This window comes from Fundulus heteroclitus, chromosome 13, assembly GCF_011125445.2.
Source record: "Fundulus heteroclitus isolate FHET01 chromosome 13, MU-UCD_Fhet_4.1, whole genome shotgun sequence".
Taxonomy (NCBI): Eukaryota; Metazoa; Chordata; class Actinopteri; order Cyprinodontiformes; family Fundulidae; genus Fundulus; species Fundulus heteroclitus.
The window spans coordinates 31,668,655-31,682,705 of NC_046373.1; the positions used below are offsets into that span (position 1 = coordinate 31,668,655).

The 14,051-nt window shown below is 39.8% G+C and overlaps 1 protein-coding gene across 8 annotated transcripts; it reads right to left on the minus strand.

Annotated features, from left to right (window-relative positions):
- Nucleotides 1-5,097: 5,097 nt before the first annotated feature.
- Nucleotides 5,098-11,571, minus strand: LOC118565340 (probable serine/threonine-protein kinase kinX). 8 transcript variants are annotated; one of them, XM_036145593.1, is made up of 3 exons: nt 7,910-11,571; nt 7,825-7,843; nt 5,098-6,438 (listed from the first exon to the last, which is right to left on the minus strand). In XM_036145593.1, exons 1-3 carry the CDS (start codon nt 11,486-11,488, stop codon nt 5,459-5,461), a joined length of 4,578 nt encoding a protein of 1,525 aa, XP_036001486.1. In that variant the 5' UTR covers nt 11,489-11,571; the 3' UTR covers nt 5,098-5,458. The 8 variants fall into 8 exon arrangements, with proteins under 8 accessions (XP_036001486.1, XP_036001487.1, XP_036001488.1 ...); XM_036145594.1 differs by lacking the exon at nt 7,825-7,843 and having other exon boundaries at nt 5,098-7,810; nt 10,136-11,571; XM_036145595.1 differs by lacking the exon at nt 7,825-7,843 and having other exon boundaries at nt 5,098-6,196; nt 9,908-11,571.
- Nucleotides 11,572-14,051: the final 2,480 nt, after the last annotated feature.

Here is a 14,051-nt window from a genome sequence, read left to right on the forward strand (position 1 = left end):
TTAACTTCTCGTTGATATTGTAAATTGCGATGCAGCTGTATCTTAATATTTTAAAACTTTTTTTCTTGAACTTATTGCAAAAAGGAGCTTCTGCATCAAAATAAACTAACGTCTCAACAAGGCAACTACATAATTAGTAGTTAGGTCTTCATTCATGACCCAGTTTTTAGGACCTTTGTTTTTTTGTTTTGTTTTTTGTTTTTTAACGTGTCCTGTCCGTCTTATGCCAAAAAGAGCCCAACAGATTTTGCTTTCACAAGTGGCGCCTTACTGCTGCCGCCATAATGCTCTGGTTGATTTATGTATGCAAGAAGCTTTATTAGATTTTATTCTGGGACTATTTCATGTTCAATGCGCACAAAAGCAAAAAGTTTTGTCACAGCGGAAAAATAGCCTTTTCTCTCGTTTTCATCTGTAATTTTACAAAGTGTCCAGCAGAGGTAAATAGCAGGGTACTTCCTCTCAATGGGAGTCACTCTGCCAGACTGGCATCTCTAACCTCAACACTCTGACGGACTTGTTTGTGCACAAGCATCCCAGTTAAGGCCTTGGACGGCTTTCTGATGCTCAAAAGCGTTTGGCCTGAACGCAGTATAACTCTAAAGATTTGGTCTTGGCCTCTGAAGAACTGTTCTTGACTCTGCTGAGCAGAAAACAGGTGGATCTCCCTTATAAAGCCAATTCTAGTGGTCACCTGATCACTACCTGACACCCAACTAGGTGATCAACGGAGCCTAGAGAGATCAATCTGATGTGGAGGCAGATGCTGCCTCAAGATTTATATGATCCACCAAAATATGCCTATACTGATATAGTATAGTAGTGAGATATTTTACTTCCAATTCATGATGATAGTTCTCTTAGCGATACAAAGGGCAGTAAAGCCAAGAAAACTGATTTATTTCTCAAAGTGCTGTTATCTTAGTTACCCAGCAAGCAAACTGAGGGAGAAGGTGACATTTTACAACTCAGGCACTTTGACAAGTCCTTAAATATCTGGACCCAGAACCTCTGAACAGGTGTACAGAACCATAGTGCATGAAGTGCATGAATATCACTGTCAGGATTATTGCCTGTGCACTGTGAGCAGGTATTAGATCCTGAATAATCTTAGACCTGTATAGTGTACTCTGTGAAGGTTTTTGTATTGCAATAGTTGTAAATCTTAGTCATTTTGAATGTTCTTAAACATATCTGAGTCCAGATATTTTGTTCAAAGCTGCCTAATAAATCTGCCTCCCATTTCATAATAGGAAGAGATATTGAATCATCTAGTTTAGATAATGTCTGGTATAATTCAGATAATAATTTTGGGACGTTTACATCAAGAAACTCTAATACATTTAATGTCCTTTGTAAAACAACTTAAATTAGATCAAATAAAATTTTCAAATTATAGATCTGAGTTGTTGATATTCCAAGAGTTCATTTTTATCAATACCATATTGTATATTTAATCTGTTAATTGGGATAAACTCTGTTTCTTCCAATATATGTTCCAGGTATTCCATACATTTACACTTCCAGGCTGGAAAGTTAGTTGTATTATTTATTTTGCGGGATGTTAGGATCATTCCAGATGGGTGTATTGGATACGAATGACCCTGTCATCTTTCGAAAGTCCCAACATGTCTGAAAGGAGCTGATGTTGGTATTTTCAAAGCATGCCTGGCGTTTTATATTTGAGCTAATAAATCGCAAGTCTGAAATCTTAATATTGTTACATTTTGTCGGTTCTACATCTAGCCAGGACTCATCTCAGTGATTAAACATTTTGAGATTTAATGTAGCCTATTTGCTAAGCTTTAAGCTAATATGCACAGGTAATTAATCAACATGAGTAATCTGTGTGCATTAGTGGATGACTGCTTTCCATTTATAACATCAGTTTGATCAGGATATGTTCACGCAGCCCAGACCATGGGTAAAAGATGGGATGTGGGACACAATAATAAGGAATTCATCCCAAAGCATTGCAGTTTCACTTTATATAGACCACAACTGAATAATATAAATGTGAAAAGGAAGGGTTTAAAAGCACAAACTTAGACTATTCCATGTAGATCAATCATAAAATATTTCAGTTACAGGTTGGAAAGTGACAGGTAAAAATCCAAGGGAGGTGATTACTCTTGCAAGCCACTGTGTTTATCATATAGCAAATACCCTCAATGGTCCTCTTACCTATGGTGACGATCCTATTAAAGCTTCTCCTTGAGAGCATAGGGGTTATCTAGGGTCAAACACTTCCTTACTCAACTCATCTTTATTTCTACAGCAATTTAAAAAACAACAAAGTCGGCCAAAGTGCATTACACACCCTAAATAGGTAACTATTTAAAATACAACAAAATGTACCTGATGTGCATCAACTTAACTTCACAAGCATCTTTTAGTGAGTGATGCCTATCTGACACATCCATCCATCCATCCATTTTCTGACCCGCTTAATCCCTCATGGGGTCACGGGGGTCGCTGGTGCCTATCTCCAGCGTTCACTGGGTGAGAGGCGGGGTACACCCTGGACAGGTCGCCAGTCTGTCGCAGGGCAACATATCTGACATTATTTTATTTCATTTAAAACATCTCCTTCAGAAGAACTCTTATCACATTTAGTTTTATCTGATCAGTCATTCCCCCATTCATGCACACATTCACACCCTGATGGTGGAGAGCTATGTTAGTAGCCACAGCTGCCCTGGAGCAGACTGACAGAAGAGAAGCTGCATGGCACAACATTTTTGTGCTAAATCTCACTGCAGAAAATGAAAATGATTTAGTGGTAATCAAATTTGGGACGCTAGGCTGTCCCCTTTCTCCTTTATTATTTGCACTAGCGATAGAGCCCTTGTCAAGTTTTTTTGAGATCCTCCTCGACTTTTACTGGGATTTCATGTGCGAGCACAGAATTTAATGCTGATGATTTATTGTTGTATCTCTCAGATCCGGTTCTTTTCATTCAAACAATTTTATCGGTTTTCCGGAGGTTCGGCTCATTCTTTGGCTACAAAGTGATATCTCTAAAAGTGAATGCTACCCTGTTAACACTTCAGCCTTACAGCTCACACAGTCAGATATCCGTTTTAATTCAAACCTGATTGGCTTTAGGTATCTAGGGATCAACATTACCTGAACAATAAATTATTTTTTCCCCCGCTTATTTCTCACGATTATTATCTAAAACTAAAATAGACCTGCAAAGATGGAGGAGTCTACCACTCTTGTTAATAGGAAAAATTAACGCAGTTAAAATCAACATTTTGCCCAAATTTCTGTTTCTGTTTTATTGTCTCCCACTTTTCCTGCCAAAGCAGTTTTTTTAAAACAATTGATCCGACTATCTCTGACTTCCTATGGTGTGGAAAGGCTCCCAAGATCAGCAAATCCACACTTCAGAGATGTAAATTCAATGGTGGACTGGCAATTCCAAATTTCCAATTCTATTATTGGGCGGCACACATTCAAAAAATCTCCTTCTGGCTCAAATTTATGAATCTGCCGTGGTGCAGATTCTTAAATTTGGGAGGCACAGTCATGTGGTTCATCATCCTTAAATTTGAAATTTGATATCAATTTAGGAGGCACTTGAAATTTAAGTCAGTTTCCACTTTAAGTCTTGTACTAAAGAATCATATATTTCAACCTTCATTTACAGATTCAACTTTCCTAGCATGGCATAATAAAGGCCTGAAGTTTTTTAAAGACTTCTACAAAGATGGTATTTTTTGCTGTTTTGCAGATATCTCAGAAGAATTTCATCTCCCACCCTCTCGTCTTTTCCGATACTTTCAAATTAGACACTGCGCTAAAATTTTATTTCCTCTTTTCCCCTCTTTACCGCCAACTCAACAGTGGGACGAGCTGTTAAACCATGACCCATTTCACAAGTTACTTATCTCTAAAATTTATAATGAACTTCTGTCTTTTGACTGCTTGCCAATCACTAAAGTTAGGGATGCCTGGGACAAGAAACTGGACTTAAACCTAGAGGATGACTGGTGGGACGCTACTCCTAAGACAATTTATACAAGCTCATTCTGCGCCCGTCTTACATTAATACAGTTTAAAGTACTGTTTAGACTCCATTTTTCTAAAACTCAACTGTCACAAATTTATCCCAGTAATGCAGACAATTCGACAAATGTCATGCCTCGCCCTGCAATTTATCCCATATGTTCTATTTTTGTCCACTACTTTCTTGCTTCTGGTTGAATTACTTTTATACCATGTCAAAAATACTTTCTGTGGTCATTATAGTCTCCCCCCACATTGCCATTTTTGGGATCCCAGAGGACCATAACCGATTTACCTCTAACCAACTAGATATTTTGACATTTACTTCATTAATGGCCAGACGCCGCTGTCTTTTGCACTGGAAGTCGACTAAAGCCCCTTCTAGTACCCAGTGGCTCAATGACACGATGTCTTTTCTGAAGCTGGAAAAGATCCGATATTCAGTGAAAGGTAATTCTGATAAATTTTTCCCTTCATTACATTTTTCCGCTCTCTTGAGTCCCTTCCTTCTGATTGACCCCTCCCTGCCCCTCCCTACCCCCTTTTTTACAGCTATACAGCTCTTTAAAAAAATCCAAGACTTTTGTCTGGCTAAATCAGTTTTTATCTCAGAATCAAGTTTATTGCCAAGTAAGTTTGCACTTACAAGGAATTTGACTTGGTGTTAGTACTTCTAAACTAAGTAATGTAAAATAAATTATTGCTGTATCTTGATTCTTTTAGTAACCATGTAGTTTAATATAACCTCAGGTTTTGGACACGTGTAATGTAGCCTCAGTGTGCACGTGTGATGTTGCTCACAGAGGTCCAGAGGACGCTCAGAGAGTTCTATCTATCTATCTATCTATCTATCTATCTATCTATCTATCTATCTATCTATCTATCTATCTATCTATCTATCTATCTATCTATCTATCTATCTATCTATCTATCTATCTATCTATCTATCTATCTATCTATCTAATAAGCTTCATATATGTTCAGAAATTGTAGAGGCTCCATTTCTGCCCCTTGCTCATGTCCAGTGATTTAATTACTTTTGTTTATTTTTTTTAGCTGAAAAAACCCTTTAATAATAGTGAGTATTTATTTTACCATTGAATCAGAAATAAGGGGCCTATGATGGCTGATAATGCATGTTTTTGGACCATGTGGGGGAAGCCGGAGCACCCGGAGTGAACCCACGCATATACGGTTAAAACTAACCGTGTATGCCCTTGCTTTTACAAATCTTTTTTACATCCCATCAACAATGATTTCAGCTTTTTACTGAACATCCACTGTTAGTTTTTAACAGTGGATGTTCAGTATCAAAAACCCACGCATGCTAAGGGAGACATTTCCCAATGTGCAGCCTTAGCTTTTTAATTTGCACTCTCCAATTAATACAAAACTACCCTGCCCACCCCCATTTAAAATCTAAAGTGTCAGAGACTGTTGACGTCTACTGAGGCTGGTTTTCCTTCCTGTCTTTGCACCGGCACCAATTTGATGGAGTCATGGCCTTTTTGATACGCTTCCACAGTGAAACCTTTTTTACTAGGCTATCAGCTTGTTTAGGATTATTGTCCTGCACAAGCCCCTCTTTTGCTGCTTGTGTGTGGATGGCATCTTCCACTTCTTTAATCTTCATCTGTGGAGGGGATGTTACAGCGTGTTGAGACTTTTTAGACTTTGTCTCCTCTTTCTGGATGGATTTCTTTTGGAATTTAGAGGCTTTTTCTCTTTCGCTTACCTTCAGCGCTTTTGAAGTCTGCTTTTCCTTTTGACCACTCTCCCTTTTAGCAGAAGCTGAAAGGGAGAAAACCGACTTCTTAGATTTCTTAGAAGGCTTTTTCTCTCCTTGCTCTTCACCATTTTGTAGTGTTTCAGAGACCTTAACTTCTTCAACTACCTCCTCTGGTTTAGATATCACCGTTTCATTTGTACAGATCTCATTTTGTAATGAAACCGACTGATCCTTGACTATTTCTGGTGTTGAAACTTTTTCCTGTTCAATATTTTCTCCAGAAACCTCTTGATCGTTGAGGGTTTCAGGTCCAGAGGCAGTTTCCAAAGATGTCTTTTGTTTCTTCTTACGTTTAGATTTCTTAGAAGGCTTTTTCTCTCCTTGCTCTTCACCATTTTGTAGTGTTTCAGAGACCTTAACTTCTTCAACTACCTCCTGTGGTTTAGATATCACCTTTGCAATTATACAGATCTCATTTTGTAAGGAAACCGGCTGATCCTTGACTATTTCTGGTGTTGAAACTTCTTCCTGTTCAGCATTTTCCCCAGAAACCTCTTGATCTTTGAGGGTTTCAAGTCCAGAGGCAGTTTCCAAAGATGTCTTTTGTTTCTTCTTACGTTTAGATTTCTTAGAAGGCTTTTTCTCTCCTTGCTCCTCACCATTTTGTAGTGTTTCAGAGACCTTAACTTCTTCAACTACCTCCTGTGGTTTAGATATCACCGTTTCATTTGTACAGATCTCATTTTGTAAGGAAACAGACTGATCCTTAACTATTTCTGGTGTTGAAACTTCCTCCTGTTCAGTATTTTCTCCAGAAACCTCTTGATCTTTAAGGGTTTCAGGTCCAGAGGCAGTTTCCAAAGATGTCTTTTGTTTCTTCTTACGTTTAGATTTCTTAGAAGGCTTTTTCTCTCCTTGCTCTTCACCATTTTGTATTGTTTCAGAGACCTTTACTTCTTCAACTACCTCCTGTGGTTTAGATATCACCGTTTCGTTCGTACAGATCTCATTTTGTAATGAAACAGACTGATCCTTGACTATTTCTGGTGTTGAAACTTCTTCCTGTTCAATATTTTCTCCAGAAACCTCTTGATCGTTGAGGGTTTCAGGTACAGAGGCAGTTTCCAAAGATGTCTTTTGTTTCTTCTTACGTTTAGATTTCTTAGAAGGCTTTTTCTCTCCTTGCTCATCTCCATTTTGTAGTGTTTCAGAGACCTTTACTTCTTCAACTACCTCCTGTGGTTTAGATATCACCGTTTCATTTGTACAGATCTCATTTTGTAATGAAACAGACTGATCCATAACTATTTCTGGTGTTGAAACTTCCTCCTGTTCAGTATTTTCTCCAGAAACCTCTTGATCTTTAAGGGTTTCAGGTCCAGAGGCAGTTTCCAAAGATGTCTTTTGTTTCTTCTTACGTTTAGATTTCTTAGAAGGCTTTTTCTCTCCTTGCTCTTCACCATTTTGTATTGTTTCAGAGACCTTTACTTCTTCAACTACCTCCTGTGGTTTAGATATCACCGTTTCGTTCGTACAGGTCTCATTTTGTAATGAAACAGACTGATCCTTGACTATTTCTGGTGTTGAAACTTCTTCATGTTCAATATTTTCTCCAGAAACCTCTTGATCGTTGAGGGTTTCAGGTCCAGAGGCAGTTTCCAAAAATGTCTTTTGTTTCTTCTTACGTTTAGATTTCTTAGAAGGCTTTTTCTCTCCTTGCTCTTCACCATTTTGTATTGTTTCAGAGACCTTAACTTCTTCAACTACCTCCTGTGGTTTAGATATCACCGTTTCATTTGTACAGATCTCATTTTGTAATGAAACAGACTGATCCTTGACTATTTCTGGTGTTGAAACTTCTTCATGTTCAATATTTTCTCCAGAAACCTCTTGATCGTTGAGGGTTTCAGGTACAGAGGCAGTTTCCAAAGATGTCTTTTGTTTCTTCTTACGTTTAGATTTCTTTGAAGGCCTTTTCTCTCCTTGCTCCCCACCATTTTGTAGTGTTTCATTCTTTGAAGGCTTTTTCTCTCCTTGCTCTTCACCATTTTGTAGTGTTTCAGAGACCTTTACTTCTTCAACATTTAACAATAAAACTGTCTCAGTTTGTGTTGAAATGGTTTGATAGACTGGGATTATTTCACAATTAGTTTCCTGTACATCCACCTCAGTTTGTGTTGAAATGGTTTGATAGACTGGGATTTTTTCACATCTAGTTTCCTGTACATCCACCTCAGTTTGTGTTGAAATGTTTTGATAGACTGGGATTTCTTCACATTTAGTTTCCTGTACATCCACCTCAGTTTGTGTTGAAATGGTTTGAAAGACTGGGATTATTTCACATTTAGTTTCCTGTACATCCACCTCAGTTTGTGTTGAAATGGTTTGATAGCTGGTTGCTTTCAGCTCTGAGGCTTCCCGTGAATCTGTCTGAATTTCTACAGAAACTGTCTGCTTTTTGTCTTGTCTTTGTTCTGAGTCCTTTTTCTTCAGCAACTCCTCTTTGTGGTTGAGTTCAGCATTTAGCAAAAGAGTGGCGTGATACATCTCATTTGCCTGCTTCATTAAGTATTCCTGTATCTCCATATTTTCCAGTTGGATCTTCTCCAATTTGGCCTGACATTTACATTTTTCTCCATTTTTTGGCACTTCGGGGAACTTGGGCAAATATGGGGATTCTTTTGAGTCTTTAAGGATCCCTTCATAAAAGTGGAGCTGTGTCAAACAGTCATTGTATTTTTTCTCTGCCCACAGTCTTCTATCAGCTTGGTTGGAAAGAAATAAGCAGTTTATAAATACATCCTCCATGTATTTTAGATGTTGTTGAAGGTCGTACATCTGGCGAAGATAAGGTGGTGGTGGTGGTGGCCTAGGGTAAGGCATAGGGGCAGGATTTTGGGAGTTGTGAAACATCTGCAAAAAATTTTCTTGCACCTCACCAAGACCAAATTGGGGATTTTCCTTGCCTTTTTGAGCTCTCCTTTCAGACCTAATAGTATATGGGTTGGGGTATGGTGGGACTGAGTACTCATAGCAGTACCAGCGCCTGTTATCTTGACGTGTTCTGAAGGCAGCAGACTTGTAGGTGCGAGTCCAATCCTTTATGTCCTGCTGTATAGTGGGATGAATCACTGCAACCTCAGAACGTTGATTGTCAGAGGCTTGTGTGAATCTTTCGTCCTGAGTGCTACCTGAAGTTTGATTGTCAGAGACCTCAGTTAAATTTTCCACCTGGATATTTTCTGAGTGTTGATCCAGTATGTCCTGTGTTTCAGGGATGGTTTCTTTTTCAGGGACTAGCGGTGGTGTAGAGATTGGAGTTTCCTTTGTGTTAGTCTGCTTTTCTAAGGAAGCTGCCTGAAAACCTTCTTTTCCCAGCACTGAAACTTCTTCCTGTTCAGTATTTTCCCCAGAAACCATTTCTGGTGTTAAAACTTCTGGTGGCGGCCTAGGGTAAGGCATAGGGGCAGGATTTTGGGAGTTGTGAAACATCTGCAAAAATCTTTCTTGCACCTCACCAAGACCAAATAGTGGATTTTCCTTGCCTTTTTGAGCTCTCCTTTCAGACCTAATGGTATATGGGTTGGGGTATGGTGGGACTGAGTACTCATAGCAGTACCAGCGCCTGTTATCTTGACGTGTTCTGAAGGCAGCAGACCTGTAGGTGTGAGTCCAATCCTTTGTGTCCTGCTGTATTGTGGGATGAATCTCTGCAACCTCAGAACGCTGATTGTCAGAGGCTTGTGTGAATCTTTCCTCCTGAGTGCTCCCTGAAGTTTGATTGTCAGAGACCTCAGTTAAATTTTCCACCTGGATATTTTCTGAGTGTTGATCCAGTATGTCCTGTGTTTCAGGGATGGTTTCTTTTTCAGGGACTAGTGGTGGTGTAGAGATTGGAGTTTCCTTTGTGTAAGTCTGCTTTTCTAAGGAAGCTGCCTGAACACCTTCTTTTTCCAGCACTGAAACTTCTTCCTGTTCAGCATTTTCCCCAGAAACCTCTTGATCTTTGAGGGTTTCAAGTCCAGAGGCAGTTTCCAAAGATGTCTTTTGTTTCTTCTTACGTTTAGATTTCTTAGAAGGCTTTTTCTCTCCTTGCTCCTCACCATTTTGTAGTGTTTCAGAGACCTTAACTTCTTCAACTACCTCCTGTGGTTTAGATATCACTGTTTCATTTGTACAGATCTCATTTTGGAAGGAAACAGACTGATCCTTGACTATTTCTGGTGTTGAAACTTCCTCCTGTTCAGTATTTTCTCCAGAAACCTCTTGATCTTTGAGGGTTTCAGGTCCAGAGGCAGTTTCCAAAGATGTCTTTTGTTTCTTCTTACGTTTAGATTTCTTAGAAGGCTTTTTCTCTCCTTGCTCTTCACCATTTTGTAGTGTTTCAGAGACCTTAACTTCTTCAACTACCTCCTGTGGTTTAGATATCACCGTTTCATTTCTACAGATCTCATTTTGGAAGGAAACCGACTGATCCTTGACTATTTCTGGTGTTGAAACTTCTTCCTGTTCAGTATTTTCTCCAGAAACCTCTTGATCTTTGAGGGTTTCAGGTCCAGAGGCAGTTTCCAAAGATGTCTTTTGTTTGTTCTTACGTTTAGATTTCTTAGAAGGCTTTTTCTCTCCTTGCTCTTCACCATTTTGAAGGGTTTCAGAGATCTTAATTTCTTCAACTACCTCCTGTGATTTAGATATCACCGTTTCATTCGTACAGATCTCATTTTGGAAGGAAACCGACTGATCCTTGACTATTTCTGGTGTTGAAACTTCTTCCTGTTCAGTATTGTCCTGTTTTTCAGGGATCATTTCTTTTTCAGGGACTAGAGATGGTGCAAAGATTGGAGTTTCCTTTGTGCAAGTCTGCTTTTCTAAGGAAGCTGCCTGATCACCTTCATTTTCCTGCACTGAAACTTCTTCCTGTTCAGTATTTTCTCCAGAAACCTCTTGATCTTTGATGGTTTCAGGTCCAGAGGCAGTTTCCGAAGATGTCTTTTGTTTCTTCTTACGTTTAGGTTTCTTAGAAGGCTTTTGCTCATCCCCATTTTGTAGTGTTTCAGAGACCTTAACTTCTTCAATGACCTCCTCTTTCTTTTTCCCCTTCTTGCTAGCAGCTTTTTGAGCTTTCTTTTCATAATAGTCGAAATAACCCGGTGGGTAAATTGCAGATAGTTGGTTAAAGGAGGGGTCAAATAAAATATATGGTGTTTGAACTATTTTTGACTCTGACTCTGACTCAGACTCAGACTCAAACCAATTGTCCAGTGGTACTATTATCTTCTTGTTGCTCAAATACTCAACTGGCTGTTCCTTCTCTTGTTGGTCCTGTGTCTCCTGTGTTTCAGGGATCGTTTCTTTTTCAGGGACCAGTGGTGGTTTAGAGACCGGAGTTTCCTTTCTACAACTCTGTTTTTCTAAGGATGCTTCCTGATCACATTCTTTTGTGACAGCTTGCTGTTTGACGTTTTCTCTAGAAACCCTCTGATTGGTAGGGGTTTGCTGCTCAGAAGCAGAAAAACGTACATCTTTGATGCACTCTGAGGTGTGATTGTCAGAGTAATCCTTCTCCTTGCTGTTTTCACGGGGGTAGCTGTTCCTCTCACTGCATCTGTCATCGGAGTCAAAATCATCAAAATCATCTTCACCTTCATAGGAATAGATGATAATCCCCTCAGGAGGCTCCCCTAATTCTCTTTCTACAATATCGCCCCATGTTTCCTTTTCAATTGTTGGCTTGCTTGACTTCATTTTAACTTTTGCTTGTATCAGATTCCAAAGTTGAACAACTTCTGAGGAGAAAAATGATTTCCAAGGCAAATGTGTCACGGTCGATCGCTAAAGGTGTTGTGACTGAGAGGCTATCTGACACACTCTTGTGATGTCACAGAATGTTGCCTTTGACACTCTACTGTGATGTCATGTGCTGTGATGTCATAGATTCTTTTGATCACATGTTCACAAAGCCACTGTTTTATATCTTTAGAAATGGTACATCTAAAAATAAAACAAACTTTTGAATTTTAGATAAAAAGGGAATGTTCACAATCAGATCATACTTGAACATTTTTTGAAAAATTCTTATGCATGTGTTTGTATTGCTTTATTTTGAATGTCCCATAAAAGAGATATAGTATTTGTAAACAACCAAACAAATAAAAATAAGCTTTGGAAGTGTGTTTCAATCACCCGGCGTATAAGCAACATGAAATTCTGTAACCATGTTGCTAGGCAACGGTCATACAGGGGACCATTTATTTTTTAATTTTTTTGGGATTCTTTTGGTTGCGCTCTCTCTGGGTTCCGTGTTGCTGAAGCCTTGTTTACACGTCAATGCCAAATGTTTTCTCTGGCAACGGCAGAACTTGAAAACGGGTTCGAGAGCGTAATCATTCAAAGACGGAAACAGGAAAAAACTGAATTTTTTAATTATTCCAACAGGGAGTCCCTGGGTCATGCCCAGTATGACAAATCAGCAGAAATCATTGCACATGCGCACAACATGTGGTTCGATCCCCAGCGCCTGCACTCTGGGTCCCTGAGCAAGAACCTTAACCCCAGAACGCTCCCCGGGCGCCGCACATGGCAGCCCATTGCTCCCCAAGGGTCATGGGTTAAAAGCAGAGAACAAATTTCATTGAAATGTATGTTTCAATGTATGTTTCAATGACAATATAGATGATATTACATTATTACATTATATTATTACATATTACATTATTATATTACATTCTGAATAAAACTGTATATTTGTATAATATGTTTACATAATATTACATATTGCACATATTGTTCAGAAAAGTAAAGGGATTAATTAATGTGTTAGTTGTTTGCATGGTTGTTTCTTTATATTACTGCACCTTTAAACAACCCAGAGTTTTATGTGTTGAATGAGGACAGAACATTTTGTAGGGAAGAGGGAAGCTCACAGTTTCTTGCATAAAACCTTTTCCACGACGTTGCATTGAAAACAAGGACTGGGATTCGAGTGATGTGGGCGTAATCTATGTGAGCAAGTGGAATGGATTGGATAACGGAAGGGGGCTTTACCAAGGGAAAGACTGGCCTTTTATTCCTTTACAGTGCAGAAAAATGGCTTTTCTTTTCAGATTGTCTGTCTTGAATTCAAAGAAACAAAAGATAAATTAGCATTCAGAATATTCATTTGCTTGAACACTACACAGCAACAAAGTGTAACGTTTCTGGCACTGGAGCTGCTGATTGCAATCAGCACACCTGTGTCTGTCCCCACCCTGGCTGCTTAAAAGCTCTGCTCCTCGTAGCCTCCAGTGCCAGAACGTCTCTAGCCATACGGTGAGCGCTTCCAGCATTTTTGAAATTTCCTGTCTGCCTGTCTGCCTCTCGACCTGTTCTGCCTCTGTTTTTTGGATACCTGCCTGCCCCTTTGGATTTGTCTGCCTGCCTGGGTCCTGCCTGTCAGCCTCAGAGTTTTGGACTGCCTCACCGTGATTCCGACCCCAGCCTGTCCGTGAGTAAACGAGTTCGCCTGCCCCCCCCCTGTTCTGTCTGTGCCTTCTGGATTGACCTGGACCTGGACCTGGACGCTCTATTGGATTCCCCCTTGGAGACCGCTGCCTGAACTAAACGGATTTCCCCCTGACAAAGACCCGGACCGGACCTGGACAAAAGAGCCCTGGATAACCCCCTCTCGGACGCCTTCGTTACAAGGAGTCAGAGTTCTGCCCTCAGCACGTCCAGGTTAGTGACCTCACTTCTCTCTAACAAGCCTGTTAATATCTGCTGGTCACTAACCTGAGACTCTGCCTTCAGGAGCGGCCAGTCGCAGAGTGCGAGCCGAACCAGGGACCGAGCCGCAGCGTCAAAATAAAGACTGATATTATTTTTGTACTCACTTGTTTTCGGGTATTTCTTGGGTCCTCCTAAATTCATCACACAAAGCGAGAAATAAAAATACAGAAACTTAAAAAGTAGCTTTTTGAACTTGAATCTGAACATATAACAGGTCTTAATGGTTTCACCTCTTCGATCCATCCTACTGAAAGTGGTAATGCCATCATTTTTGCAGTATAGACAGATGGTCCTTACATCTGGTTCAGGGGCGGTCAGCTTTGTTGCTTTGCTCAAAATCGGTCAGATCAGAAAACAGGTTATCTGTCTACGTAGTTTGTCTTTCTACTTAATTCATATTCTCCAGTCAGAGCACACCATCAAGCAAACAGCCTTCCCTCCTCCCCAAGCCGATGCACCGGCCGTGAGTTGCGCTAGCATGTCTGAGTGCTCCACCTCAGAGGAGGAAGGCAGAGCAGACGGCATATATATATATATATATATA